This window comes from Neomonachus schauinslandi, chromosome 6 (genome assembly GCF_002201575.2).
Source record: "Neomonachus schauinslandi chromosome 6, ASM220157v2, whole genome shotgun sequence".
NCBI classification, from domain to species: Eukaryota; Metazoa; Chordata; class Mammalia; order Carnivora; family Phocidae; genus Neomonachus; species Neomonachus schauinslandi.
In genome coordinates this window covers 126,120,211-126,144,859 of record NC_058408.1, presented here as the reverse complement: position 1 = coordinate 126,144,859, position 24,649 = coordinate 126,120,211, and the positions used below count along the sequence as shown (strand labels likewise).

Here is a 24,649-nt window from a genome sequence, read left to right as displayed (position 1 = left end):
GCTCACAGAAGTGTGTTGAGTTCCAAACGCTGTTTACATTCTGGTTAGACCGCGATTACCTGGAGATCCTGAGGAGGGATGGAGCTCCTGCTCCCATACCAGTGGGCTGGAGCCAGATGTCCTCGGGACCAGCCGTTCCCTTTCCCTCCCTCTCTCCCTCCCTCTCTCTCTCTCTCTCTCTCTCTCTCTCTCGACATTTTTGCATTTCCCTGAACTTCTGCTTGGTCTCCTCTTGCTGCAGACCCACACTTTCCGTTTACTCATAGTTTCTACTCCCTCTTCACTTTAGATTACACATAACCAGACTCATCCTACCACTGCCTTGGAGCATTATTACAGCTTCTATTCCTGTCTGATCTGCCTGATATCCTAATTCAGATTCCCGGGAGAGTGAGTGTAAGTGACTCAGCTGGTGTTTTTTAGTTAGTCCTCATCATATGAACTAACCATTCATTGATTAGGTACAAATCCGTGGTCCAAAATGGTAGACGTGAAGTCCGGGATGGGGGTCAGCTGGTGTGAATCGTCGCCACAGCGGCTGCCAATGGTGCCGACTTGGGATGTAGCGGGCTCTGGAGATGGCGGGCGTTCTGAGGCATGGCTGGCCCCACCGACCCCAGCATTTGGAACGGGGTGAAGGTATCCTTTGGCTGTCACAGTGGCAGCGTGCAGGGGACTACTTGTTTAAAAGGCAGGGACCGGAGACGCTGAATGTTTTCAGTGTGTAGACCCGTCCTACACAGTGAAGAATTGTCCTGCCCAGAATGCCAGTTGTGTCCTCATTGAGACATTGGAGATGGGTAGGGCTCGTGCCTGCCTTCAGGAACTTGCGGTTTTGAACAGAAAACAGCATATAAACAAATAATCCAAATACAATTTATAAGTCCCTTACGGGGAACTGTTAGATACCTTCCCCCACTTGGCCCTACTCCCTGTGTCACCTTGTGTAAAGCATTTAATCTCTCTATGCCGCAGTTTTTTTATCAGTAAAACGAGATGATGTACCTACGTGACCGTGTTATGAGGATGAAGCGAGTTTATAGCTATCTAGGTACCTAGAACAGCGCAGGAGAGCCTGGCACATAGTAATGCTAAGGAAACATGAACCGCCACCATCACTTCACCAGCACAGAGACCCCGCATCCCCTCTGAATACAGTTCAACAGGGATTTAGTAGCCAGTACTTGTACTTAGTTAGCACTGTACCAAGCATCAGGGCGTATCCAGAGAAGGATGCCTCCCCCACCCCAACACACGCACGGGAGTTTGCAGATCATTTGATGAGGTAAAATGTAAAAATAGGAATCATGTACTAAAGTACACAAGTGTATGCTGTGGACAGTGAATGCTATGGACAGTCAGAAGGGGGAAAACTCAGTCCTTACCTGAGTTGTAGGAAAAGGCTTTAGGAAGATGTTTGAGCTTGAGCTAAAGCTGAAGAGAGTGAGTAATGGGGGTTGATGTAGGCAGAGAGAAGCAGGGGGAGCGTTCCTGATTGAGCAAGGGCACATAGTTGCAGTGACAAAGAGGAACACAGTGTGGAGATCACTGGAGTACTGAAATCTTAGAAACCGATGGCAGTTTGGACCAGAGCTTGAGGAATAAGGTGAGCCAGGCCTCATGTGCTGAGTTATCCTCTCAGATGTAATCAGGGGAACTCTGTGTAGATGCCTTCTGTGAGGCAAGGAGCGACTGGGGAGAAGGGCAGGCGTCTGAGAACCGAGCCACAGTTTGGGAGCAAGAGGAGGAGGGATAGGGCGAGATCATGTGAGGAGGTCAGGAGAAAACCAGAGAATTTAAAGGAAGAGAGAGTGGCCAATGCTTTGAAGTACCCCAGGGAAATCAAGGATAATGCCATTGGATTTGTCGAGGGGCTTATTGGTCGACTGAAAAGACCAATTTTGCTGGAACAGTGATGATTCAGAATTACTTACAGAGGACTTCTATGGGGGATGAGGTCATAGAAGGAGGGCATGAAGACCACTCTTCCAAGACCTTTCACAAAAAGAATCAAAGACTTGTGACTGTAGCTGAGGGGGCACAGAGTTGGACAAAGCTTTCCTGCGCTTACTTTTTAAAATCAGGGTGTTGTTGCTTGTTGGAAGATAGATGGGTAGGCAGGAGGGAAAGGAGAAGAAAAGGGTAAATATGTGGAGGCAAAAGGACATACACGTAGGGCCCTATATCCCCAAAGGTTGGGAGGTGACTGAAGCCTGAGAGGAAATAAGGCCCTCCTGAGGTTGGAATGATCCAGTCTGACAGACTCCCACCCATCCCAGAGACCTTGCCCTGGAATCAGGAGTTGTATCCTCAAGCCAGGTTGTTTGTTTTCTCTAAAGCCATTACCTAAATTGTCTTTGTATAATGTTTCATCGGCAACACAGGAAGATTAGCCTGGGAAGATTGCAGGTCTCTTTAAAAGCAAGAGATCTCAAGGAAAGGCTGGATCCACTGAGCATGGATAGGAAGAGGTGCTCTTGTGGAGGGCTGTTAGAGGGCGCAGTGGGAGGAGGGGTGAATCAAAGCAGCTAACTTGCAAAACCATGGCAGGCCTGGCCTTAAATGGGATGTCAAAGTGAGGACTCAGGAACTTGACTCACCCATAGAGTGGGTGCCCCAGAATTTTCCAATTTGATATTTCCTGAGAAACCAGGCAGTGCCCACACTGGGCATGACCATCAGGCTGTGACGATGCCCACGCACTGTGATTACTGGTGAGAAGGAACACATTTGTACACATGGCTCCACAGTGGCCCTCGTTCCACCATATCAAGAAACCAACCCCTTCTAATCGTGAACTGAGAGGAGACTGATGGAATGTATTGTGTTTCATTGAATCTAAAACACCATCTACTGTAAGACACTGAATAAGTTTAGGTACCATTAAAAAGATGACGTCTAATTAAACTTTAACACGCTCTTACTTGGAAAACACATCTTGCTTTTAGAGATGTTAAAGTGTGAAAAAAATGGGGGCGCCTGGGTGGCTCAGATGGTTAAGCGTCTGCCTTCGGCTCAGGTCATGATCCCAGGGTCCTGGGATCGAGCCCCGTATAGGGCTCCCTGCTCAGCGGGGAGCCTGCTTCTCCCCCTCCCTCTGCTTCTCCCCCTCCCTCTGTTTCTCCCCCTGCTCATGCTCTCTCTCTCTCTATCTCTGTGTCTCAAATGAATAAATAAAAAAAATCTTAAAAAAAAATGCGCATCTTAGCATCTACTGAAATGTGAAGATGCATCTACTTACTGCTGACCTCACAGCAATACTTAGACAAAAAATATGGTAGAATTCCTCTAGCTCTTTCCTCAGTGATTTGGAGATAGGGAATTTGATTTTCTTGCTCTCCAGCCTCTGCCCCGCTTAGAGGGAGATTGAAACCTGATTTACCCCCAGTGCCACAGGTCCTAAATTTTAACTAAAATTTTCATAAAAGTTAGGATAGTTCATGATTTTTAAAAATCTTTTGGGGCACCTGAGTGGCTCAGTCGTTAAGTGTCTGCCTTCAGCTCAGGTCATGATCCCAGGGTCCTGGGATCAAGCCCCTCCTCGGGCTACCTGCTTGGCGGGAAGCCGCTTCTCCCTCTCCCACTCCCCCTCTCTCGCTGTGTTCCCTCTCTCGCTGTGTCTCTCTCTGTCAAATAAATAAATGAAATCTTTAAAAATACATACATACATACATAAAATAAAATAAAATAAAATAAAAATCTTTGGGTAGTGTCTTTTATCCCAACTATTGCAGAGTAATGCTCAGGGCACTCTAAGTTACAATAATTGTTGCCGTTTATTAAGTGCCAGTTGCTGTGCTAAATCCTATGGATTAGGTATACATTAGGCACAGAAGTCCAGTAACATCTAAGCTTTGTGACAGTGGTAAAGATAGTATTTCCAGAACCTAATAACTTGGCATATCATAAGTGCTCAGTGAATGTGTGTAGTCAAGTGAAATATTCTATTTTGGGGCACAGAATATGTACACCGAAAGATAAGTAGGGTTTTAATACATGTTCTGTTCCAAGTCGAAATAATTGCATTCTTTCTATTTTCCTATTTCCTATTTATCATAATAAATGGATGTTGGATTTTTTCAAATGTATTTTTTTTCCCTATCAATTGACTTGGTCATATGATTTTTCTTCTTTTGCCTGTTGATGTGGTGAATTACATTGTTTGATTTTCAAAGGTTGAACCGGCATCACACACCTAGAATAAATGTGACTTGGGGGTGTTTAAAAAAAAAAAAAAAAGATAAAATAGTACGTGTTACTTTGTATTGCTGCTTGAGAAGGGAAGTTTAGGGAAAAGACCAATCCAGGGAGTGGAGAGGCCCCTCATCTAGCTGGGCTTAAAGGACAGTAGGTGAGCAGAAAGGCAGAGAGACAAGCTGGGCTTGTCATGTTCAAGGATGAAGAAGGGACCAAATACCGCAAGTCCGCTGTGCTGGGTTCCAGAATAATGGCAGCAAGGGCCTGTCCTTAGGGCTCGCGGAGAGGAAGTGGCTAACTGCCTAGGTGAGTCCAAAGAGGCCTTACATGCCAACTGCCACTCCTCGTGGGACTAGTTAGCAGGTGATGTGGTTACTCCAAACTGAGAGGAGTATGTGAAGTAGCAGGGTAGCACGGCATTTAAGAGTTTAGATCTTGGAAGTGACCAACGAGGCCCAACCCCTTTGTTGTATATACATGGAAACAACAGCCCAGAGAGGTCATGTAACATGTCTGAGATCACACAGGAAGGAGGGGGAAGCAGGGCTAGATCCCAGGGCTTTTTTGAGTATTTTATTCACTATACCTGCTGCGCTCTCAAGATCTTAGAAGCAGCTTCACTTATAGCTCAGGAATGGAAGCCAGAGGAGATACAGGGGGATGGAGTGACCCTGGGATGCCTGGAGCTTGTTTCAACCAACACGGCACTTATGACTGGGTTCCCAGGAAAACCTGAATTATATTTCCCTTGTATTGAGGTTTTATTTTTTTCCCATGTTTCAGCTAGAAAATAAGATACTAGTATATAATGTCAGATATCCTGAGTTTAATGAGATTTTACCATCAAAATATCAGATCACACTTGGAAAGAATATTTTGATAGATTGGGTTCATTCAAATAAATATAACCAAAACCCTTAATGCTTGTTGATTCTATTTTGCAATATTCTTTTGTTTCATGAATTTACGTTTTGCCTGTTCAACTAGATTCATTAAGTCAAATGGAAATAACTTTAAAGACCATCCAGTTTAACCCTATTCTGTTTGCTGTTCCTGAACACAGGAGAGATGACATGACTTTCCCAATGAGACTAAAGAAAGCTTTTGAGGGCATTTCAACTTTTTCTACTTCCCCGATGGCCTAGCACTCTGCTTGGTAGCTCCCTATTAAGTATTCGTAAAGTTTTGTAGTTAGAACTTGAACAGGATTATGATTCAGGTGAATTGATTGGGGGGGGGGGTTGCACAGTTAGTTATAAAGGATACATAAAATACTATGACAACAAGTGGAAGGAATAAAAGTAAACCACCTCATAGAAGCTGAAGAAAGTCTAGTTTTATAGAGTAGGATAGAAAAATAGCCAGAGGGGCACGGACATGAGCAAATTTTGAAACATCACTGTAGTGTCATTATTAAAATTGGAAATATAATGCCAGACAGGGCCATGGGCATACGGAGAAGACATGTAATCTGGAACAAGCCTTGACCCTTCATGGAAAGTGCTGGCCCTGGATGCTGGTTTTGAATATGCAGCTTTCTCAGCCCTGTGGTCCCACTTGAGCCATTTCTTTGATTTGTGTCCCTGTTCCCTCATTTGTAAAATGAGAGCAATAATAACTTCCCTCAAGAGGCTTGGTAAATATAACGTTAGATGTGTGTGTGTTTGGATAATAAAGGTTTTCGTATAGAGTTTTGTTGGCTGACTATAATCAAAATCCTCTTATAAACTGATAATTTATTCCTAGTGAACTATTTTATGAAAACTGTCTTTGCTCTCTTGATAATTTCACTTCTGCTGCCTAAGGAATAGATAGTAATGTCCCACCAACAGCACACCCCTCTAGGAGTTATGTGTATTTGATAAGTGTTCAAAAACGGTGTTTGAGTTGGTCCTAGAATTAAATTTCCCATCCTGGCAGTATAGGAGATTTGCAGACTCTTGTCCATGGGGCACTTGACTCGTTGGCTCCTCGGAAGGCCTGGATAGGGCCTGGAAAAAGGAAGGGGCAGATGAGAAGTTTGGAGCTGAGTTTCGCTGAGGTGGAAACCCTCCCAGCAGGGATTGTGCTAGAGGCTGCTTGCCAAAGTCGGGCGGGCAGTTACTGAGCAAAAGCCACAGGGAAAGTTTTTTCAGTTGCCGTTAGATTTGGGAACTAAATGGGTTTGATTCCTCTCTGAAGTTGGGTGGCTGTGAGCCCTGCAGAAAAGCCAGGGACCACAGCGCCACAAGTTTGAGCAAACCTCCAAATTGGAGTCTTGTAGGTGCTAAAGGTAAAGATGCGGTGGGGGCTGGGTGGCCCGGCTCGAGTGATGGGAAAATCGGAAAACCAGGATTTCTCATGGCTCCGGTTGGGCCCGGGGGGAAGATGAGCAAATTTACAAAGACAGCTTTCTCTCGGGGTTTTCTAAGAGATTGCTAAGCGGACAGTGGTGGTTTTGCTTTTCTTAGGAGACTGGCAAATTGTTACTTGAGCTGTGTCTCCTGACCCACCGTCTTCAGCAGTCTACAGGGACCCGGCCAGGAAAGAGACCTCAGATTATTAAAAAGTGAAGAAAGAGTTTGAATGGATTAACAGAGTAATTGAGAACTGTTGGTATTAGAATATTCTCATTTTATAGCAAATGTTCTTTCTTCTACTTTTTTACTCTTTCAACTCTATCAACGTTACATGTTCACTGTAGAAATACTAGAAAATACCGTCAAAGAAAGGAAAAAATATCAGAATTTCCATCACTGTCAAGACTTTCTCATTTTCAAATATACCTACTGAAAGTATTTTCCCTTAACAAAATTGCAATTCTTTCATAAACTCTTTCGTAATATGCTTTTTTCATTTAACCACACAGACAGCATTCCATGTTAATAAATATAAATCTGTATCTCAGTGGCTATAATAGTATTTTGTCATACGGATATGCCGTAATTTATTTAAGCAGGCCCCTTTTTTTTTAGATTTTATTTATTTATTTGACAGAGAAAGAGAGAGCACAAATAGGCAGAGTGGCAGGCAGAGGGAGAGGGAGAGGCAGGCTCTCTGCTGAGCAGGGAGCCGGACGTGGGGCTCGATCCCAGGACCCCAGGATCATGACCCGAGCCGAAGGCAGCCGCTTAACCAGCTGAGCTACCCAGGCGCCCCTAAGCAGGCCCCTTTGGGGAGAAAGTTTGGCTGTTTCTGCTCAGGTTGTTTCTGAATTTTTTTACACATTGGAAAACATCCCTACCTATACATCTTGTGCATTTGTCCAATGATTTATGCATAATGAATTCCTAAAAGTAGACTCCTGGGTTACAAGGTTTGACTTTTTTTATTTTAAGAAGTAGAAAAAGTAGGGACACCTGGGTGGCTCAGTTGGTTAAGCGTCTGCCTTCGGCTCAGGTCATGATACCAGGGTCCTGGGGTGGAGCCCTGCGTCTGGCTCCCTGTTCGGTGGGGAGTCTGCTTCTCTCTCTCCCTCTACCCTTCCCCCCTGCTCATGCTCTCTCTTTCTCTCTTGCTCCCTCTCAAATAATTAAAATCTTTTTTTAAAACAGTTTTTTAAAAGATTTTATTTATGTATTTGTCAGAGGGAGGGAGAGAGAGAGCAGAAGCAGGGGGAGTGGCAGGCAGGGAGAAGCCAGCTCCCCACTGAGCAGGGAGCCGGTTGCGGGGCTCGATCTGAGGACGCTGGGATCCTGACCTGAGCCGAAGGCAGACGCCTAACCGACTGAGCCACCCAGGCGTTCCTAAATAAATAAAATTTTAAAAATAAAAAAAGTAGACACAGTATTACAAGTTTTTACCTACTGCCCTATCCCTTGGAGTGGGAGGTAGTGCCCTATCCCTACTGCCCAACCCTCTGTCAGGGTTGACAAGAAAGAGCTGAGGTTTCTTGAAGGGGAGCTCTCCCCTTCCCTGAGGAAGATGATTAATGTGTAAGTCAGAAAGCCATCAAAAGACAGGATAAAATAAGCCTTTTCCCTTGTTTCACGTCTGTTCTGCCATAAATTACCCAGAATACTGTGGAATATTTACTGTGTAAGACGCTACTAGATCTGATTCTGAAGGATTATTGACATTCTACCAAGTGGGGTTTTATAAATAGAATCACATGGACATATGCAGATGTGCTTAAGTACATAACTGTTGGCTTCATGGTGGGTGAACGGTGGCTCCACGGAAGTTAAGTTGTGCTTTAGAGCTGCTCTGTCTTACGATTAGCTACCCGGTGGCCACCAAACCCCACAGGTAGAGCTCCGGTCGGCGCTCGCAGGATTTGCCCGCAGACAGAGTAGCTCTTGGTCGGGGGCCCGGAGGCCGGAGCCCGCTCAGCTCGAATCCAGTCCTGCGCTTACTGAGCCGGTTAACTGAGTTTCTCGTCATTCCTGTCCGGACAGTGGGGACGGGGATATGGTGGGGTTGTTAGGATTAAATACCCCAGTGTTTGTAAAGTGCTTAGAACAGGGCTCGACACACCCAGTAAGGGCCCTGTAAGTACCTGTTAAAATGTGAAGCTAAGAGTTGCTGCACTAGCCGGCCCAGGGAGGCCACAGCGTGGCTCTCCAGCCGGGGCCTCGCAGGGGGCCTCACGGCCAGAGAGGGGCTGCTCCAGCCACAATGGGAAGGGTTCTTTACCCAAGGCTGCCATCTCTGAGGTTGCCCAGACTTCACCAGTAGAGGTGTTTCTTAGTTAGCATGACACTTGATTTTCAGTTACTGGTGCGACATTAATTCTTGTGAGATTGAGAAGTGCTGACTCAGCGCCTGCATAACCTCCTGCCCCAAATGCAGCCCCTGTCCTGAGGCAGCTTTTCTTTTTGCTCTCTTTGCCCTTTTCTCTCTTTCTGGGTTTGTTTTTGTCTTTGTTTTGTTTTGTTTTTACAAAGTGGCCTCTTTTTCTGCAACTTTCCTTTCCTTGGTTTCTTTCAAAGTGTAAGTAAGTGTTTGTGAGCTGTGAGCAGGCCTCCCAGTCCCTGTAAATCCCTCTGTGCTGTTCTTGCCGCGATGGGCCCAGCCCGCTGAGATCTGCATTCTGATGGCTGTAGGGTAAGGGCCCCAAAGTAGGAGGTCCGGGGCCCTGGGCAAAGCCCCAGCCTGGGGGGAGGGGTGCTGCAGAAAGCCAGGTCCCAGGGCAGGCAAAGCAGACAAGTGCCACCCACTTCACAGCATGGCCTCGTAAGTGAGAGACGGATGGGCCTTCAGAATCCTTCCCTAAAAAGAGCATCCTCCAAAACAAAGCTTAGTAGGGGTTGGCAAAGTGAGAATACTACTCTTGGATTAAAAACTCCTGAAGTGAAATTGTGACTGTTTGAGGACCAGGAAAGGGAGAGGAGAGGGGAAGGTGTTGAGCCTGAGCAAAGCTGGGCTGCAGCCTGCAGCTCGTTCCCCTCAGGAGGATTCCAGCTCCATCCTTTAGAACCGGCCCTGCCGTGATAGCCTGGGGGACTTGGGCAATTCATATGTAAATGTGGGAAAGCCTGGGGGAAATGCCTACCCTATTCAAAGGATTTGGGGGTTGCAGAGCATTCCAGAGCTCTGGGAAGATTCTGCTCCGCCTGTTACCCTGGGACCCACACGTCCTCCCTCACCAGCCGTGGCCTTTTGGCACCGCAGGTGCATCCCGGGGCGCCGGAGCCCGCGGCAGCAGGTGGGGCAGCCTGAGCTGCTGGGGACCTTGCCGGCAGGTCAGAGATTTTCCCCACCAAACCCAGAGCCAGCTTTCAGAGGAAGGCCAGAAGTGAGTGGCTTTTCTCTGTGACTCTGCTTTCAAAGGGTGGCTTGTGGAGTTGCGGGAAGCTGCGGGTTCCTTGGACCCCTTCCTTACCACGCCGAGGAAGGAGCCTGGGGACACGCACTAACATGCGGGGTGGGGGTCTCGAGAGGGGGTGGAATCGGAACTTTGTCGGGGTGCTGGGACCGGGAAGGGGGAACAAAAGGGAAAAACAACCCCGCACAAATTGTCTGATCAGAGAGAGTAAATCTGTGCCATCAGCTTTGGCTCCGGCTCCTAAATTCCTCCAGGGCCATCCCTGCAAGAAGGTGGGAGCTGGTCTGCACACTGCAGTGTAGGCTGGTACTGGCCTCAGCCTCCTCCATGTGCTTCCTCAGCTTTTATTGTTCTTAGAGAAAAGTGGAGTGTTCCAGTGTCTGGACAGAGCATTTCTACTCGGTGCATTTTACCTCAATTTGGTGCAGACAGCGTGTTCTGACCCATGGTGGGGAAAGAACTAACTTGTGTCGAGTTATTACCTTGTTTATTCCCTCAACATTTTGGCAGAGCAGGCACTATTACCCTCATTTTACAGATGAGGACGTTGAGGCCCAGAGGTCAAAGTGGCCTTTGCTGGGGTTCCCCAGCTCGAGCAGGGTAGAGCAAGATTCCAAGCCTGTCTCCGCTGCAGCTAACTGAGGGAGGAGGCCACCTTCTCTCACTCGGTCGTCCCAGATCCTGAAATTTAAGATCAGACTTTTTCCTTAGTATGTTATTTGGAATAATGGAAAAAGGGTTTTACATTTGGAGTCATTTCAAGCCAGATATTTCTAGTTTGACGTAATCTTGAGAATTAATATGTCTCTAGAGCTTGAGGGTCACCTACATATTCAGAAACATGTAGAATTTTGTCAAAATTGCAGATACCTTCCACAGGGATTTTAAATCATGCTAAATAAAGTGTTTTTGGTTTTGTTTTAAAGGCAGTCCAAGAGTTTATACATGTACCTGCAAAAAAAAAAAAAAAGCATCATGCTGTTAGTTTAAAAGAATTGTTACCATTTCTTTTTTCTCTTTTAATAAAAATAAAAATCCGAGTTTCTTAGTGTAGGTTGCTGGCTTTTGACTGACAAATACTTGGTGGTATTTTAAGCTTTCAACTGTTATAATTAATAGAACTTTGATTCCTGAGATAGAAGAGTTTCCAGGGAATTTTCAAGATTTGAGGCATATAAACCCCTGACCTTTTCTAGTTGAGATTCCAGGCTAGGGAGGCAAAATGGTACAGGATTAAGTGCAGAGGATTTGGATTGAAATACATTTAGATTAAAATTCCAGAACTGCCATTTACTCACTACATAACCTGGGACAAGTTGGTCAGCCTCTCAAAACCCAGGTTTTCTATTAAATCAAGTAATAATACAACTTGAGAGTTTTGACATGAATATTAAATAAGTTCAGGGACATAAGTATGTAAAGCTCATTGCCCGTGGTAGGAATTCAGTAAATGTTCTCCCTTTCAGAGCTTTTTAGTTCTGTATTAAAAATGAGTGTCTTCTAAAAATAACATATCATTATATGTTGTATGCCTGAAGTGAATATTATGTCAATTATCCCTAAATAAAGAAGGTAATAAATTTTAAAAATGAGTTTCTCTTCTCAACTTGCCACTTATGAAACCATATTTGGCAGTGAGATCCTATTGCTTGAAATTGCAAAGAAAATTTGAAACAAGGCTATTGAAAATAAATTTTACATATGCTACAATTAATTTGGGATTATGATTTAGCACTCTAGTGCAATAAGAGTTATGCTTGAAATTTTGTCATTCATTCTACCAAAAGAAGTTTAAGAAAGATATTTTCCGATTGTCCTTTTTTTTTTTTAAGATTTATTTATTTGACAGAGACACAGCGAGAGAGCGAACACAAGCGGGGGGAGTGGGAGAGGGAACACAAGCAGGGGGAGTGGGAGAGGGCGAAGCAGGCTTCCCGCTGATCAAGGAGCCCAATGCGGGGCTCGATCCCAGGTCCCTGGGATCATGACCTGAGCCGGAGGCAGACGCTTAACGACTGAGCCACCCAGGTGGCCCCGATTATGTCTTTTTAAACTTTATTTTGAATAATACAAAATTTATACATATTGCAGTAGTACAAAGAACCTCCTGTATATCCTTTATTCACATCCACCCATGTTTAACATTTTGTTGGGTTTTGTGTTCATTCTCTCTCTACACACACACACACACACTTTTTTCTGACTGAGTGTAGGTTGCATATATCATGTCCTTTCGTAAGCTTCCGTGTGTATTTTGTATGAACCATGGATGTCCTACATGACCACATAGATTTGCCATTTTAGGAAATTTTTCACTGATTTAATCGTTTATCTAACTTACAGTCTATATTACAACTTCACCAATTGCCCTAGTAATGTCCTTTGTAGCAATTTTTTCCCCCATATCAGGACTCAGTTCCTATTCACACATGGCATTTATTTGTCATCTTCTCAGTCATCTTTGACTGGGGACTGTCTCCCAGGCTTGTCTTTCTTTCTTTTTTTAAGTAAACTGTACACCCAGTGGGGGGCTCAAACTCATGACCCCAAGATCAAGAGTCACAGGCTCCACAGATGGAGTCAGCCATCCAGGAGCCCCTCTTCATCTTTCATAACATGACATTTTGAAGAATACAGATCCTCAGTTTGCATGTGTCTGATGTTTCCTCAAGATTTGTTTCAGATTATGCATTTTTGACTGGGATACCATGTCAGGGATATTGGGTTGTTTCCAGATATGACAAGTGAAAAGACATGATGTCTGTTTGCCCTTTATTGATGATGTGAATTTTGTTTACTCAGTGATCATATTCTCCCTTTCTCCACTATATATGGTCACTATTTTTCATTTTTGTAATTAATAAGTAATTTGTAATAACTAACTCAAAATTGTGCAAATATGTTATCAATATGAATTCATGGATTGTTAGTTTAGTCAAGGGATTATAGTCCATTGCTGTGCTTATTTACTTTGATACTCAAATTGTACCAGATTTGGCCAATGGGAGCCCCTTGAAGCTGGCTCCATGCCTTTTGGAAATACCTCCATCATGTTGGGCACTTTCTTCTTTTCTGCCATTAGATGTTTCTGGTTCACCTATGCTGTCCTTGCCCCAATCTTGGAATTAGCTATTTCTCCAAGGAATTCTGGTTTCTTTTAGTGGAGAGTGGTTTTTAGAAACCAGAATCTGGGTGCATTCTTTTTTCAACATTGGAATTCCTAGGTTCTTAGAGAAGGGGCAGTGGGGAAGATTTTTGAAGACTGAAATCTGATGTGAAAGCCTAGTTTTCCATAAGTAGTGTAAACGTGTGTTTTTGCTTCTTAGATCTGCTAAAAATATTCTTGTGATCACACCCAGATTAGTATATTTACTTAACCAAAATCGTAGTTTTTTTTAAGTGGATCTTAAGGAATTTGAAATAAACTGAACAGAGATTGCTTCATTGTTGGAATTTTTTTCAAGTGTTTTAGTGTTTAATGTTTATTTTAAATGAACAAATGCCATCCCATCTTTATAAATCTCACCATAGCTAACTAATGGGTAATTGTAAAAGCTAATGACAAGGTACATATTTGTTTTCGTTTTTAGATCATACAGTGTGGTTCTACAGAGGTTCTTTTGATTGATAATATCCTTAAAAAGAATTTCATCTTTGGGGCGCCTGGGTGGCTCAGTCGTTAAGCATCTGCCTTCAGCTCAGGTCGTGGTCCCAGGGCCCTGGGATCCAGCCCCGCATTGGGCTCCCTGCTCTGCAGGAAGCCTGCTTCTCCCTCTCCCACTCCCCCTGCTTGTGTTCCCTCTCTCGCTGTGTCTCTCTCTGTCAAATAAATAAATAAAAATCTTTAAAAAAAAAAAGGACTTCATCTTCCTAGTACCTTTGTATCTTCTAGGGCATTTGAAATAACAAGGTGCCCAAGTCTTTATTAATGTTTCAATAGGGAGAATCTAAATAATTTTTGTATATTTCATTGTGGATTTTCATCATCCATCACAGTGACTGGAACACAGTAGGCCCTGTAGTCACCCAGTTCTCAGGTAATTCTTATCTAACTCTCATCTTCTCCTTAGTTGGCACTGTGATGTCCCCCATAATATTCTTTTTAATATTGCTGTATCAGTGTTTAACTTGCAGCTTGGTATTTCTGCTGCTGACCTCATGCATTGGGTTTTTTACCTAATTAAGTGAAAGCAATTCTTTGTAAGAACAGTGCCTCTCTCAGCCTCTTCCCTAAGAGGTTGTGGACAGTGATTTGTCCTCCTGAAATGGGCCAGCTATTCTTTTTTAGGACAAGTTCAAGAAATGTTATCACACAGATGACAGAAGTTCTCTTTGCAGAAACGGCTTTCTCAGCCCTTCATCTGTTTGTAATTAGAACTGACGTGTGATCGGATTTCCTGGTGGTTGACAGTGACGAGACTTTGGTTCTCAAGGAATGTGTTCTTTTCAGCCTGAACTGTTGAAGAATCTTGCTTTCACACCCAGAGCTGCCGACCAGTTCTCTCTTCCCTTCTAGAAATGACGCTGCTCTCCTCCCAGTCTTCATCACCAGTGGCCCCTCCTGGGTCCGTGTACACTGAAAACCCAGAGCAGAGGATGCTGGAGAAAAGAGCCAAGGTGATAGAAGAACTCCTCCAGACGGAAAGAGACTACATTCGGGATCTGGAAATGTGCATCGAGCACATCATGGTGCCCCTGCAGCAGGCACAGGTGGGAGCTGTGAGAGCAAGTTCGCTTTACCGAGAACGTGATTCCCCCAGCCTGGAGCGCTAGGGTGTGGGCGCGTCCACCGCAAGGGTTACTGGGTTTGAAATAAATGCTGTAGGGCTGCTGCTCTTAACTGCAGGGCCCTGATGTGCTTGTCATCAGCTTAAGCTTTCAGCGTCCTGTCACTTCTCAAGACTACTGTTAACTTGCCAGACTTGCTGCAGTAGCTCCCAGGACATGTCCTGCTTCCGTGGCTCCTAAAGACACTCCTAGGCAGTCTGGATGGTCACGGCATTGGGACGGTGGCCTAATAATGAAGTCTGGGGATGATGGGTTCGGTGGCTCTCGCACCTGACGGTACAGCATTTATTCAGGAAACCCTGCCCGTCAGGTGTGTGCCAGCTACTTGTCTAGATGCTGGAGGTAGGGAAAAAAGGTTAACAGCCTCCTGGGGGGATTTACTGTCCTTACTGCTTGTTACTAGACCATCTGGGCCTGGCTTGGGTTTGTACTTCTAGAACACTCACTCCTAAGAACTAGTATAGGAAGTGGGCACTGCCATCAGATTTTGGGTACTGCGTGGGAATTTGTATCCCAACATAATTCGAGACCAGACTGGTAACAGTCCTTTTATTAAGGTAGTGGGGGAGGGGGTCGAGCAGAGAGTAATTGGATCAGGGACAAAGAGTGACACTAGAGATAATGTTGGCATGCTTCTCTCCTGGAATCTTGGTGACAGTGAGTGAAGCTGACTTTGAACAGTTTTGTACCATCCTTGAAGAGATGTTCCTAGTATGAATGGCATGCCATTAATTTCATTTCCATGCATCTTTACGTTTTGTTTCCCTTTCTCAGATACCAAACATCGACTTTGAAGGACTTTTTGGAAATATGCAGATGGTGATTAAGGTCTCAAAGCAGTTACTGGCTGATCTGGAAATCAGCGATGCTGTAGGTATGAGCTCCTGCCATTGCTTCAGAAGCGGCTCCCCCCCCCCCCCCCTTTTTGTTAAACTTCACGGGTAGGAGGTAAGGGGTGAAGCAGCCTTGCTGGTTCTAAGTGGGAAAATGAAGTTCTAGCTACTTAGTTCAGAGGTCACTTGGCCGTCTGCTTCTCCTTTTATCTACAGCCTACTTTGAGGTGCCACAGGATGTTAGCAATAGAAGAGATTTTAGGTGTTGCATAGCGTGAGTTTTCTAGACCGAAGGTTGCAGCCTGTTGGTGGGTCATGAGATCACTAGAGCAAGTTGCACCCGGTATATACTTTTTTCAATAAAATAAAATAGAAAATATCAGAATGTACTATAAAGAATAAGCACAGCTACAGCTTTTTGACACTCATGTCAACTCTACATATAAGTATACTGAGTCATGATTTAAAATGTTTTCGCTCGTGTGGGTCATTGTTAAGAATGTTTGAAAAACAGTCATCTGGTTTTAATCAGCAAAGGAACTGTATTAGTTTTCTATTGCCATGTAACAAATTATACCAAAACTTAGCAGCTTTAAATCAGAAACATGTATTATGCCACAGTGCCTGTGGCCCAGGACTCCAGGAGTGGCTTAGCTGGGCAGCTCTGGCTCAGCATCTCTCCTGAGGTGGGGGTCAAGCTGTTGGCCTGGACTACCATCCTCTGGGGCTCACAGATCCACTTCCGAGGAAGCCCACTCAGCTCCTCAAGCCCTCGTTCCTTGCCTTTGAGCGTCTCCATGGACTGTCCTCAGGACATGGCTGCTGGCTTTCCCCAGTGAGTGATCCAAGAGGGACAGAAGGCTCAAGATGGGAGACCCACAATGTCTTCTCTAACCTGATCTGGATATGACACACTGTCACTTCTGCCATATTCTGTTGGTCACACAGACCAGCTCTGGTACAACGTGGGAAGGGACATCCTACCATTTTGCTGTTTTCCTGGAATCATGGTCACAGGATGCTACCGCAGTTCTAGCCATCCCCCTACACACATGACAACATCCAGCAGAAGGGAGAAGTGACCCTGTGTCATTTAAGAGTGAGCAGAGCTTTCCCAGTGCTCCCCTGTCAGCTTTCTCTTTATTTCTCATTGGCCAGAACTGGGTCACATGCATATGCCTAAGCTGATGACTGAAAAGGAGAATGGGGTCATGATGTTGGCTTACACTAGGCAGTGTTTACCTGACTCACCTGGGAGGGGAACGGACACAGGAAAGCTTTGGCGAGCCACTAGCAAAAGGCAGGTGGGCATGAATTGCATAAGCAGTGTTTGGGGAGGTCAAGTTTATTTTAATATATTTCTTTGTTTTTTATTTTAATATAGTTCTAATTTAACTTATTTTTAATACATTCCCATGGCACACAGAAAGTTACAAAGAACTATTTAATGAAAAGGCTCTTACCCATTCCCTAGCCACCAGCTCTTCAAACCAGAAGCACCCAGGGTTATTAGTTTTCTTCCGTTGCCTTCCAGAGAGTTTATTATATACCAGCAATTACATACATATTTTCTCTACCCTGGGCCCCCATCTCCATTTTTTTTTTTAAATCACACAAGTGGTAAGGAATTATTCAAACTGTTCTACACGAAGCCTTCTCCCCCTCCCCCCGCAACCCTTAACAATGTACCTTCCAAGCAGTTTTATGAGCCAGGAATAGAAATGGAAAAAGTATACGGAGAGGGGGATAACTCAGCAAAAAAAATCAGGGTAATGCAGGGTGCTGGCGAAAGCAGCGCGGAACTCGCATTAGTAGTCTGACTGGGGAAGGATTCTAAGTGCAGGCAGGACAGGATTTAGTGAGGGAGGAGAGAATGGGACGTGCTCAGGGCTTGGCTGAGTAAGGAGATGAGAAAAAAGCACCAGGAGACTCTGGGTACGTAGTATTTTAAATTATTTTACACCTATCTCACAGAAAGAAATCTGTTTTACATCGTGACCCAGGATTCATGTGTGTGTGTGTACAAGTGTGTGTGCTTGGACTGTGTCCAGCATTGCCTGAGATTTTCTTTTCTGTGCCATTTTATTTCCCCAAAGTGCTGAATGTGACCCACAAAGTAGATCGCATGACCCATTTATGGGTTGTGACCCCCAGTTTGAAGAACGCTGGAAATTTAGGTGGCGCTTTGCTAGCTGGTCACTGATGTAGAGCTGGGGGCACGGCAGCAGCATGCTCACGACAGTTCTGGGAGGTTCTGGGAATGTCGGTAGGGCAAGGGTACAAAGGAGTAACGTGAGAGAAGATGGCAGGCGGGTATCGGATATAGGGACGTTGGTGGTCAGGGCTCCCAGGGTGGTCCTGAAGGTCAGGAAGGCAGCCAGCCCGGGGCGCCGCCGAGCCTGCTGAGCTGCGGGGACAGGCAGAAGTGAGGCTGCCCCGGGGAGGGCAGTGTGAGTGGGATGTTTGTGAAAAAAGTCCCGTTTCTGTCGCAGAAAGGAGCAGTGATTAAAGATGTAGATTTCATATAAATGAAAACTGATCTACGCAAAAACAGAGCGTTCCCTAGGACAGCGCATGGGGAGCAGAGCAGTTGGGTTCCGTGCAGGGGTTTCTGCCCAGAGCCGCTTGTAGGAAGGGTTAGTAGGGCAGCGCTGAGCGGGGTCATGTTTTAAGAGAGGAGCTCAAGGGCGAGCCGACCTTGATGAGTAGTACAAGCTGAAGCAGGAAGGACCAAGGAATTGGCAGAGGAAGAGCCGTTAGGCTGATTATTAGATTTATAGCTACGTTTTGCCGTTTAATGCTTTAGAAGAAGTACACATGTTACTCTGTCACAGATTTGTTGTGTTTTTTTTATATTATAGGTATTTTAATATAATAAACTTCCTTTATAGTCTGTGTATTTAATTCATGCACAAAGAAAAGGTTAGAAACTGCTGCCTCACTGTGGTTTCCCTGGGGCTTGGAGAGTGAGGGGCCCTTACGCTTTTGATCTTCTGTGGGGAGCACTTGCAGACCCCTTTGCCTGACTGGAAAGGGACTGGAGGCGGTTTCTGGGGCCAGCTGTGTGTGTGTGGGGCGGGGGCACTCTGAAAAATAAATATGTGATGACATGGTTCTCTTAAATTTTGCTTTAAATAAATATAATTCTGAGCTATTTCATGGAAATTATAAATTGGGTAATTAGTCTCATTATCATTTCTTGTGATAGGATTTAACTGATAAATGTTTGGTTATCTACCTCACGTTGAAGCTACTGAGATGAGAAGAAAGTTACTAAAAACACTGTATGTTTACGTATATTCTAAAGGGCCTGTGTTTCTCGATCACCGGGACGAGCTTGAGGGAACATACAAGGTTTACTGCCAGAATCATGATGAGGCCATTTCACTGCTGGAAATCTACGAGAAGGATGAGAAGATCCAGAAGCATCTTCAGGACTCCTTGGCAGATCTCAAGTAGGAGTTTTGACCTCACTGCACTTCCATCATAATTCTTTATTCTGCCGTTGAGAACTCAGTCCGTGCATAGGTCTAGACTTCTTGTGACATCTATCTTATTTTAATCATAAATGATATGTTATTAAAGGTCCTGTTATGTAACTTGCTCTTCTCTCATCATACTGCCTTTTCCCTTGAAAATCTTCAGTGGCTTCTCGCTTCATATCTGTAGATACAAAGTATTAAATTAGCATTTCAGGTAAAAAGGAGTCAGGGAGATAGTTTGCTCCAAACAAATAAGAGCATAGGTAAAAAGACCCAATTCACTTATTCTTGACCTTCAGGTGAGATTCTCCTGGACTTAGGCAGGTTATAAGGATACAATATATGTCTGAGTAGATCATAGGGAAGTTAGGGGCTTACTAACTTTTTAATGAACTAGATATGCCTCCATAGATATTCATAATTTCCCTTTATCCCATGTGATTTTATTTGTCTGCCCAACTGATAGGCATTAGTTGAACTACTATATCCTGCGAAGAATGTGAAAATTGGCATTTAGCATTACCTCTAAGCAGCTGTCTGTTTTCTTTTCATGCTCGCTGCCCTGTAGGAGCCTGTACACAGAATGGTAAGTCCCTCGCCCTTGATGCACATGCTCATTTCTTTTATTTTCTTCCCTAATAGAGAGAAGCCTAGAAGTAGACCTCCTTTGCTGTATTTTTCTCCATAGTGCTTACCACCAAGTGACACTTGCTACAATGTTTGTTGCATCTCTCCTTCCTCTACTAAATCCCTAGCACCTACAACAGCACCTGGTATTTATTAGGTGCCCAGAAAATATTTGCTGAATGAATGAAATTGGAAAGGAGGATGAGAGAACAGAGCTATATTTAAGAATCACAAACATTACCAATAGGCCCTATATTACTGACATTTGATTAAAAGTCTCTTTTTCCTTCTCTGTTAGGGGATGCACAAATTACATTAACCTGGGCTCCTTCCTCATCAAACCGGTCCAGAGGGTAATGCGCTACCCACTGCTACTCATGGAGTTGCTGAATTCCACCCCAGAATCCCACCCCGATAAAGGGCCCTTAACCAGTGCAGTCCTTGCAGTCAAGGAGATCAACGTGAACATTAATGAATATAAACGTCGAAAGGACCTGGGTAAGAAAAGCGTACTTGCTGAAAAGAATGCTGTCCCCCTCCAAAGAATTATGCCTTCACCAGAGAAGGGCAAGACAGAGGGTGGGTAATAGGGCTCTGCTGTAGAAACGGTGGCAGAATGGGGGGGAAATAGGGTAGGAAAAAGCAAGCAATAACATAATGAAAGTACAACCGTGGAATATTGGAAGTAAGGCATCTGTGATCAAACTTGTAGCAATGAGAGTCTTTCCCACGGATACAGAGTGGCTCATTCAGGCACTGGTGATTGCTTTCTCCGCTCGCTCACGGAAGGCAAGCCTTTTCAACCCGTGCTTAGACTTGTTTTCCTGCATGTCGTGTTGGATGTTTTACTACCTCCACTTAAGTTAGGGCTTCTCCTCCTCTTTCAGAAAACCCCCATTTGCCCAGTCTCTGGGTCACGTGACTCCTCTCTGGTCTGAGCTCCGCCCCCAGCACTGAACTGAACCATTTCTTTTCTCTTTCATCAAACCTCTTGTGAGGCTCTAATTTGAACCCTCGATCAGTATAGCATGGTAACCATGCTAAATTGATTTGTTAGTCACATCCTCAAAGAATCTGTAATATAGTATAACCTCTTTCTGTACCTTCTACCCACCACGTCACCCACATTGGTATGCTATGTTGACTGTGCTCTTAAAGCCCTCAGGCCATTTAGTCCTTTGTCTTGGTTCCTATCTCCTTTCTTCTCCCTCTCTCTTTTAAATTTATTTCTTTCATTTATTTTTCTTAAAGATTTTATTTATTTGAGAGAGAGGGAGTGAGAGAGCACAAGGTGGGGAGGGTCAGAGGGAGAAGCAGACTCCCCGTTGAGTGGGGAGCCTGATGTGGGGCTCGATCCTGGGACTCTAGGATTGTGACCTGAGCCGAAGGCAGACACTTAACCGACTGAGCCACCCAGGCACCTTTTAAAATTTAAATTCAGTTAATTAATATATAGTGTATTATTAGTTTCAGAGGTACAGTTCAGTGATTCATCAGTCTTATATAACACCCAGTGCTCATCACATCACGTGCCCTCCTTAATGCCCATCATCCAGTTACCCTGTCCCCCCACCCCCCGCCCCTCCAGCAACCCTCAGCTTGTTTCCCATAGTTAGGAGTCTTTTATGGTTTGTCTCCCTCTCTGATTCTTATCTCCTAGTGTAATGTCTTCATCTCCTGTAACAATAAAGTGTGCCTTTGTAGTGCCACCCAGTCTTGTCCTTGTGACCCTTCTGATGTCTCCTGACTTTTCTAGAGATTGTGCCTAAGATATGACACAGTAGTTGATCACGACTCCTGTATAGCGTTTTACTATATGAGACAATTGGATATAAATATCTCATTTGTACACGAGACCATATAAGATGGTCTTATAAAGCAAGTAGTGTTCCTCTCTACATTTTATTGGAGAAGAAAATGAGGCTCAGAGGAGTTAAGTGACTTCTGGAAGGCCACACCTTGATGAAATGACAGACCTGGGCATGGAGCTTAGAGGTTTCCTGGACTCCAAATCTTAGATTCTTCTCCTGACCCCTCTGCTCCCTTTCCTCCTAACCACCTCCAGTCTGTGCCATCTCTGCTTCGTCAAGTATCCTGTCTGCCCATAATGGTGATTTCCATTCATGTTTTGTCTCTACTCAGTTATAAGCTCATTGAAACTGAGCACTACCTCTAGTTTGGGTTGTTGATCTCATTTTGTGGCTCATTTTGTAGTCTGTCCATGCTCAGAGAAGGGCTTTCTTGACTCACTCCCTAGTCCTCAAGTACCGAAAGGGTGATGAAGACAGCCTCATGGAGAAAATTTCCAAACTGAACATCCATTCCATCATCAAGAAATCCAACCGCGTTAGCAGTCACCTGAAGCACCTCACTGGCTTTGCTCCACAGGTGAGATTCCCACCCTTGAAGGTTTGGCACATCTTCAGCAATGTTTTGGGGTTTCCACAGGGCAACCTGCATGGTATCGATTGGCATGATTCATCTCTTAGTACCTCTTTCGGTGTTTGCCAGCTGGTGGATGCAGGACCCGGCAGCTGCTATATATGGGAATCCCCCCTCCCAGCCCTCCACCCTGCCGTGGTGAGCGGCTTACAGTGCGTGCAGAGGCAAATCAGGAGGCCAAATGGTCACCGAATAATAGTTATTGTGGTTTCAGACACCCATGAGGAGCTTGTGATGTATCTGGGGACACCAAGTCGTAGACATGAAGCTAGAAGGGATTTAGGAGATCACCGTAGTTCGACACAACATGTCACAAATTGAAAAAACGTAAAGGCTGTGAAACGGAGTAATTTGGAAACATCCGAATTGCTGAGGGTGGATCTGGAGTCACCAGGCTTCGTTCTATAGCATGTAGTCAGTGGGAAGTAGCAGCTAGAAAACAATCAGCTGCTAAGTGTTGCAGTTTGTTCTCTGTATGCTCTAGTACTTAGGAAAACAGGAGTTGCATGAGAGCAAGCTTCATGCTGACGAGATTTAATCTAAGCCTCAAAGAAAGGGGGTAGTTTGGCACAGGGACAGGGCCGACCAGGCAAGGGGACAGCTCGAGCCATGGCACTGGTGGTCGCTGGGGACAGGAAGAGAGCATCTGACCAGAGCAGAGCATGTCTTCCCATCAGGAGCAGAGCAAGTAAGGTGTGAAGGCAGGAGAGCCCGGGTGTATTTTGGAGATCTTTCAAGGTCACATAGAGATGTTTAAATTCAATTCATTATGATTTGGGGAAACATCAAAGGCTTAAAATTTAGACAAAAGGTATTTTTAAGTAAGATTCTTTTGCCAATAGGATAGATTGAGGGAGAATCCAGATCTGCTAACAGCACTTGTTTATTTTGAACAGATCAAAGATGAAGCATTTGAAGAAACAGAAAAGAACTTCCGAATGCAAGAAAGATTGATCAAATCTTTTATCCGGGACCTGTCTCTCTACCTTCAGCATATCCGGGTGAGTGAAGGCAGCGCTCTGCTTAGAATCACATAGGGTGTAATTCTGTCCATTTTCCTGCTCGTCAGCATATTATGGGATGCGTGTTGAATAATCTGGACTCAGATGACCACTGTGCCCTGACATACTTGTTCCTGGGAGTCCGGTTGTTTATTTAAGAGGTGACAGCATTTGGAAGATGAGCTTCCGAATGAATCCTAGAGCAGCCCGGCTCCTTCCTTCCTCCCTTGGTCACCAACCTTCCCATCACCTTTTTCTTACTGTCTCCTCTGTCCAGTTATTCGTGAAGCACTTGTCACAGTTCATTTTGTAAAGATCATTTCAAAGATCGAATAATACGATAATGGTTCCCATTGGAGGCACACTTTCTCATAATAATGTTAATTTCCATCAAATTTAGTTGCTGTACGCAAGGCCTCTAAAGTTGTTAGAACCGTGAATAGGTCTGGAGAGCTGGCGGGGCTGAGGAGGTCAGGCGGTTTTTGCTTCACAGTCAGAGGTGGGACTAGACTCCTTTCTGTTTGGGTCTCTCCTTCCCCCATGGGCATCACAGAATGGTGTTTATGTAAGCATATCATGTACTCCTGTCCCTCACACATGAAAATCTCTTCCTGACAGTTTTCGTAAAAAGAGATCCTCTGCTTTTTTTTTTAAAAAAAAAATTTTTTTTTTTTAAATTAAGGAAAATGGTACAAATTCAAAAGGTACCAAAGGAATAAGTAAAAAGTGAAAATAATTCTTCCTCCAACCCGTCTCCTAGGCACCTTCTAGAGACACAGTCTGCATTTATCAGATTCTTCTCTCATCGGAGATAATCGTGTGTGTATGTGTGTATGTGTGGGGGAGAGAGAGAGAGAGATACACACTGTTGAGCATCTTGGGTTTTGCACATAATAGTATTTTGGAAGTCATTCTATACCTCTGCACACAGAACTTTCTTTTTTTTTTTTAAACAATTGCACCAGTATGTAATGATATGGATGTGCCATAATATACTTAACTTGTCCCCTATTGATGGATATTTGTTTGTTGTTGGCAAACGATTAGATATATTGGCACAAGAATATCCTTGTAGATACATCATTTTCTGATCTATGAGAGTATATCTGAAGACCAGAATACTGGATTTGCTGAGCCAAATCATACAGCATGTAGACATTGTACCAGGGAAGACTCCCTATCAGTAGTGAATGAAATGATTTCCCCATCCCTTACTAACACACAGTGTTACCAAAATCAAAATGTCTCCTCTTTGCAAGATAGGTTAAAAATGCTATTTGCATGTAGTTTAAATTTGCATTCCTTATGAATGAAGTTGAGGATATTTTCCTATCTTTAAATCATTATATTCCTTTTTCTGTTGATTTGTCTATATTTTGAGGCGCTTATTTATTGATTTGATGATCTTTTTCTTACTGACCTGTAGTACCTCTGTATAGTTGGAGAAAATAGAATAGCCCTTTGTGTATGATAATGGTTTACAACTATTTCTCCCTCAGTTTGTTGACTTTTGAGTTTACTTAAATGTTTTCC

At 44.3% G+C, this 24,649-nt stretch overlaps 1 protein-coding gene across 3 annotated transcripts in view; it reads left to right on the top strand.

Annotated features, from left to right (window-relative positions):
- LOC110589166 (dynamin binding protein) overlaps window positions 1-24,649 on the top strand; it is a 95,908-nt gene that overhangs the window by 59,033 nt on the left and 12,226 nt on the right. For 2 of the 3 annotated variants that reach the window (XM_044916126.1, XM_021699617.1), the window contains 7 exons: window positions 14,460-14,653; window positions 15,506-15,605; window positions 18,872-19,019; window positions 19,615-19,632; window positions 19,972-20,171; window positions 21,931-22,061; window positions 23,012-23,116. In XM_044916126.1, coding sequence (XP_044772061.1) covers window positions 14,460-14,653; window positions 15,506-15,605; window positions 18,872-19,019; window positions 19,615-19,632; window positions 19,972-20,171; window positions 21,931-22,061; window positions 23,012-23,116 — 896 coding nt within the window. The remainder of the gene's footprint in view (window positions 1-14,459; window positions 14,654-15,505; window positions 15,606-18,871; window positions 19,020-19,614; window positions 19,633-19,971; window positions 20,172-21,930; window positions 22,062-23,011; window positions 23,117-24,649) is intronic. The other variant, XM_021699616.1, reaches the window with a different exon arrangement.